The sequence below is a fragment of the Chrysemys picta genome, chromosome 1 (genome assembly GCF_011386835.1).
Source record: "Chrysemys picta bellii isolate R12L10 chromosome 1, ASM1138683v2, whole genome shotgun sequence".
Taxonomy (NCBI): domain Eukaryota; kingdom Metazoa; phylum Chordata; order Testudines; family Emydidae; genus Chrysemys; species Chrysemys picta.
The window spans coordinates 353198973-353205733 of NC_088791.1; the positions used below are offsets into that span (position 1 = coordinate 353198973).

The window sequence follows — 6761 nt, forward strand, 5'->3', positions numbered from 1 at the left end:
ACCGGTGGGACCATTAAGGTATGAAGGCACCCAGCCAGGTTTATTGTCGATGAAGCATGGTACTAGTATCCTGCTGACTCTACCAGACCACTAAAACCTGTATTCCCATAACAATGAACCACATAAGTGAACAGTAGGAGTTTCCATTCCCCGCTAGGCTAGACAGAGACACGCCCTTTGAGGCTCCATTTTATACATCAATAAAAGCAAGTTACGTTCTGATCCTCTAACGTAGTTCATTGACCCCCTCTGATGTAACCGGATACCACCCATCACTTTGTATATCTCTACCCATCACACTGTCATCCTGACCTTATCTTTAGGATAGGTCACAATGTTCCTCTTATCTTCAGGAAATGTGTTGGTATCGAGGTGTTCTGGAATGTGTTTGCATGAGTGCTCTGTGCCCATCGCCTCTTAGAAATGTGTGGATTTGAAATATCAGCCCTCTGCTTGCCAGATTCTGTGAGCAGGGACTGCCTCTAGCTCACAGCCTAATTTTGCTTTGTATCAACAAGGCTTTGATTACTTTAGCGCAGGCCTCAGGCCTCATACTAGGCCTCTAATAGAGGACTTATGTCTCAGTCTCTTCCTACTATAGTACGAGCGTGTTTCTGGATTTACGGCCCCACGTAACCAAGTTTTTGATGGTATCTATTATTCTGTTAACAAATGCATTCCAGTCCTAGCTGACACTCAAGTTCTCACTAATTTTCTCTTTTGCTGATAGTTTCTGGAAATTGAATAGAAGATCCAAGTGATGGTACATGATGCCAGATGACAATCACACTGTTTTTGACCCTGTAACTTACATCCTGAATGGCATCCCGGGTACGGAGGAGTCTCATTTCTGGATCGCCATCCCCTTCTGTTTCATGTACATTGTGACACTTTTTGGGAACTCTCTCCTACTATTCATCATACTAACAGAACGAAGCCTCCATGAGCCCATGTATCTATTCGTGTCCATGCTGGCCACTGTTGATCTTCTGTTATCTACCACTACGGTGCCCAAGATGCTGGCTGTATTCTGGTTTAGAGCGGGAGAAATTTCTTTTGCTGCCTGCGTGACCCAGATGTTCTTCATCCATGTCAGTTTTATTGCCGAGTCGGCCATCCTGCTGGCCATGGCGTTTGATCGGTACGTTGCCATCTGCGACCCCATGAGATACACTATCATGCTAACCAAGTCTGTGATCGGGAAGATGGGGCTGGCAGTTGTCACAAGAAGTTTCTGTATCATTTTCCCTCTCATCTTTCTTGTGAAGCAGCTGAAGTTCTGCAGAACCAACCTCCTGCCTCACACCTATTGTGACTACATGGCCATAGCCCGGCTGTCCTGCGACGACATCACAGTCAACGTTTGGTATGGTGTAGCCCTGGCTATTTTAGTAATTGGTTTGGATGCTGTGCTCATTTCTTTGTCTTATGGGCTGATCCTCAGGGCTGTCTTCCGGCTCCCCTCCAAGGACACCCGGCTCAAGGCTCTCCGCACCTGCAGCTCCCACCTCTGTGTCATACTGATGTTCTACACACCGGCCTTTTTCTCCTTTTTTGCACACCGATTTGGGCACATCATCCCAGGTTATCTTCTCAACCTATTGGCCAACCTCTACATCCTCATTCCCCCCATGTTAAACCCCATCGTTTATGGGGTGACAACGAAAGAGATCTTGAAACGGGTGATCAATGTGTTTTATCGATGCTGTAGCAGAAACTCCCTGCTGAGCTAAAGGAGGCAAAAGAAAATGCTTTGGGACTTGGAAATTAAAGCCAGGTTTTCATTGGAACTCTAGGGGTGTTTTTACTGTGTATTTACACTGTGTAAGCTGAAAAGCTGGTCTCTCTCGCCAACAGAAGTTGGTCCAATGAAAGACATCTCCTCCCCCGCTTTGTCTCTCTAATATCCTGGGACTGACATGACTACAACAGCACTGCGCACTGCCACAGAAGGCAGCCAGACCGAGTGAGTCTTGTTCTAAGTTGAAGGGAAACAGAAAAACAAAAAAGAAGAAAGGTAAAACTCACCATGAGAGAGAGAGAGAGAGAGCATAGGGTCTTCTCCTCTGTGACAAGCTGCATCGGAGCTGGACTCTTAATGGCAACAGAAAGCAGCAGCCAAGGGGGCCATGCCATAGGCCCATGGGAAGTGCACTGGGCTGCACGTTGAGAGACACGGTCTCTACTCTTGGTTCTTCCACCAACCTGCTGTGCCACCTTGGGTTACTTTCTTTCCTTCTCAAACTCCTAAGTCCTTCTCAGAGTCAGTGCTTTGCCGGCCTCAGTCCCCCATTCCGTAGCCAAGGCCTGTGTCCCATGGACCTTGTGTTTGGCTGCCTTTCGGCACATTTTGTGTGGATGGGCCTGGCGTCCCCAGACTGATCTCGCTCTCTTCGCTATACACGTGGCTTAGTGGGGGTGACCAAGCGGGAGAGAGATCGGGGGTGCTGTGGCCTAGTTCACTGGGACAGGGGCTCATTTGCATGTGATCTCCGGTCCCCCCGACTGTAGGAGAGAGAGGGAGAATAGCATCGCGTGTGCGTGATTAGCTGTGTCTTACCCTCTGCTAAAGGAATGTTTTGCTGCTGAGAATAACGTGCTGACTCCTCCTGGGCCTTGGAGGCTTGTTTAACCTTCTGTTAACATCACACAACATCCAGCAAAAAATACTGTGGGAATCTTTTTTCGTTTTATTTCCACCTTCCATTCCTGCAGCTATTGAGAAGAAATTTCTCATAAGAACATGAGAATGGTATATACTGGGTCAGGCCAAAGGTCCACAGTAGCCAACGCCAGGTGCTTCAGGGGGATGAAGAGAACAGGGAATCATTAAGTGATCCGTCCCATCCTGGCTTCTGATGGTCAGAGGTTTTGGGACACCAGCAGTAAGGGCTTGCATCCCCGACCATCTTGGCTAATAGCCATTGATGGACCTATCCTCCATTTACTTATCTAATTCTTTTTTAATCCTTTGGCCATCACAACATCCCTTGGCAATGAGTTCCACAGGTTAGCTCTGTGTTCCTTGAAAAGATACTTTCTCTTGTTTGTATTAAATCTGCTGCCTACTAATTTCTTTGGGTAACCCCTGGTTTTTGCATTGTGTGTATAAGTAAATAATATTTCTCTATCACTTTCTCCACACCAGTCATGATTTTATAGTCGCCCTGACCATCTTGGCTAATAGCCATTGATGGATCGATCCTCCATGGACTTCTCTAATTCTTTTTTGATCCCAGTGATACATGTGTCTAGTTCTTTTTTGAACCCAGTTGTACATTTGGCCATCGCTACAACCCCAGCAATGCGTTCCACAGGATACCGCAGCGTTACATGAAAAAAATATGTCCTTTTGTTTGTATTAAATCTGCTGCCTATTAATTTCGTCCGTAACCCTTGGTTTTTTGCATTGTGTGTATAAGTAAATAACATTTCTCTATCACTTTCTTCACACCAGTCATGATTTTATAGACCTCTATCCTATCCCCCCTTAGTTTTCTCTTTTCTAAGTTGAATGGTCCAAGTCTTTTTAGTCTCTCCTCATATGGAAGCCATTCTATACCCTTTATCATCGTTGTTGCCCTTCTCTGAATCTTTTAAAGTTACACTATATCCTTTTTGAGGTGGGGCTACCAGAACTGGACACACTATTGAAGGTGTAGCCATACCATGGCAGTATGATATTTTCTATCCATTTCCTAATGGTTCTTAACAATCTATTAGGTTGAACTTCATCGGCCATTTCGTTGGCCAGTCACCCAGTTTTGTGAGATCTCTCTGTAACTGACCACAGTCAGCTTTGGACCTAACTATCATGAATCATTTTGTATCCTCTCCAAACTTGGCCACTTCACTGTTCACTCCCTTTTCTGGATCATGAAGACATGTGTTGAACAGCACTGGTCCCAGTACAGATCCTTGGGGCACCTCACTGTTTACCTCACTCCATTGTGAAAATTGACCATTTATTCCTACCCTTTTTTCCCTATATTTTAACCAGTGACTGATCCTTGAGGGGGCCTTTCTTCTTAATCCCATGACTGCTTATTTTGCCTAAGAGCCTTTGGCGAGGGACCTTGTCAAAGGCTTTCTGAAAGTCCAAGTGCACTATAGCTACTGGATCACCCTTCTCCACACTCTTCTGATGCCCTAAAGAATTCTAGTAGCTTGGCGAGGCATGATTTCCCTTTACAATACCTGTGTTAACTCTTCCCAACATATTGTGTTTATCTTTTTAAGCCATTGGAAATATTTGCTGCTAGCAGTCGCAGACGGGCCATACGCCATTGTAGGCAATCTCATTATACCATCCCCTCCGTAAACGTATCCAGCTCACTTTGCAGATGAGGACATTTCTGGGGCAGAGTGGGCTCAAGGGGGGCTGATAGCTCGTGATGGGGGGATCCCGACTGGGGGCTGCCCAGTCTGAAATTGTGGAGCCAGGCAGGGGAGTGGAGGCAGCGCAGGATCAGGTTTCTTTTTTAACTTCTATTCTATGATTCTTCTCTTCTTCAAACTAAATAAGCCCAGTTCCCTCAGCCTCTCCTCATAAGTCATGTGCCCCAGCCCCCTGATCATTTTCATTGCCCTCCGCTGGACTCTCTGCAATTTGTCCATCTCCTTCCTGTAGTGAGGGGACCAAAACTGGACGCAATACTTCAGATTTGGCCTCACCAGTGCTGAATAGAAGGGAATAATCACTTCCCTCGATCTGCTGGCAATGCTTCTACTAATGCAGCCCAATAGGCCGTTAGCCTTCTTGGCAACAAGGGCACACTAGTGACTCTCATCCAGCTTCTCATCCACTGTAATCCCCGGGTCCTTTTCTGCTGAACTACTGCTTTGCCAGTTGGTCCCCAGCCTGTAGTGGTGCCTGGGATTCTTCCGTCATAAGGGCAGGACTCTGCACTTGTCCTTGTTGAACCTCATCAGATTTCTTTTGGCCCAATCCTCCAATTTGTCTAGGTCACTCTAGACCCTATCTCTACCCTCCAGCATATCTACCTCTCCCTCCAGCTTTGTGTCATCCCTGAACTTACTGAGAGTTCAATGCATCCCATCATCCAGATCATTAATGAAGATGTTAAACAAACCCTGGATGTTGAACAAACAGACCCTGGGACATTGCACTTGATACCGGCTGCAAACTAGATATCGAGCCATTGATCACGACCGATTGAGCCTGACGATCTAGCCAGCTTTCTATCCGCCTTATAGTCCATTCATCCAATCTGTACTTTTTTAACTTGCTGGCAAGAAAACTGTGGGAGACCGTATCAAAAGATATATCACATCACCGCTTTCCCCATATGCACAGAACCAGTTTTCTCATCATAGAAGGCAATCAGGTTGGTCAGGCATGAGTTGTCCTTGGTGAATCCATGCTGACTGTTCCTGATCACCTTCCTCTCCCCCAAGTGCTTCAAAATGGATTCCTTGAGGACCTGCTCCATGAGTTTTCCAGGGACTGAGATGATGCTGACTGGTCTGTAGTTCCCCAGATTCTTCTTCGTCCCTTTCTTAAATATGAGCACTACATTTGCCTTTTTCCAATCGTCCGGGACCTCCTCCAATAAAGGTTTGTACCTCAATGAACTGGAAGTTCACAACCTGTTTAATTTTCCCCATTTTTCCAGGAGCTTCTAGTTGGGGGTGGGGAACCTTCTGGCTCGGGGAGGAAGGAGGGAGGCAGAGAGTTAGTTACAGACCCAGTTACACACCGGCTCTAGGTTAGTTGTTCTTGATCCTGCTGTACATCACAGAAGGACAAGAGAAAAGGATCCTTCCTTTCTCCGCTGGCCAATCCTGTAACCCTAGGGGAAAGACTCTGCATAGCAGGAAGATGTAGACCCTGGATGACATCTGTGACGGGATCCCCGGGGTGCAGCCTGGGACTCTGGGATGACTGTGCCCCCTGAACTCTCTCCAGTCTGGGCTGTCTCTCACAATGCCTTGCTAGTGACCAGCAGAAAATCCCTCCAGGTGTTGTTATCACGTAGCACAATCTCATATGGAGCCCCACACCCAGCTAGATTGCATGAATGCTCCCAGAGCCACTCATGACTCACACAGGGAAAGGGACCAGAGCCAAATCCCCCCCAACTCCCAGCACTGTACCTCAGGAATATACCGTCTTGCCCTGCTCAAGACGAGCAATGCAGATTTATTAATTGGTTCACCACTTCATCAGTGGAAACTGGACATACACCAGCCTTTGTAACCCTGAGCAGATTAGTCACACACTTCATACAAATTCACTGGAAAGATAAACAGTAAAACAAATGTATTGATATTAAGCCAGAGGCAAAAAGTCAGAGTAGTTACTGAAATAAAATACACCTCTACCCCGATATAACGCTCTCCTCGGGAGCCAAAAAATCTTACCGCGTTATAGGTGAAATCGCGTTATATCGAACTTGCTTTGAGCTGCCGGAGTGCGCAGCCCCGCGCCCTGGGAGCGCTGCTTTACTGCGTTATAGAAACATAGAATATCAGGGTTGGAAGGGACCTCAGGTGGTCATCTAGTCCAGCCCCCTGCTGAAAGCAGGACCACTAAATCCCCAAATGGCCCCCTCAAGGATTGAACTCACAACCCTGGGTTTAGCAGAGCAATGCTCAACCCACTGAGTCTGAATTCGTGTTATATCGGGGTAGAGGTGTACAATATAAGCACCCAGTTTAAACTCTCAACCCTATTAGACTGGGCAACATCTAGATTAAGCAGTTTTTCTCACCCCACTGGATACTGCAGTTCATACTAC

At 46.7% G+C, this 6761-nt stretch overlaps 1 protein-coding gene across 1 annotated transcript; it reads left to right on the plus strand.

The window, feature by feature from the left end:
• Positions 1-767: 767 nt before the first annotated feature.
• Positions 768-1733, plus strand: LOC101937345 (olfactory receptor 52B2-like). The gene has a single exon (XM_008177429.3). The coding sequence runs from the start codon at positions 768-770 to the stop codon at positions 1731-1733; it is 966 nt and encodes a 321-aa protein (XP_008175651.3).
• The last annotated feature ends 5028 nt before the right edge of the window (positions 1734-6761 follow it).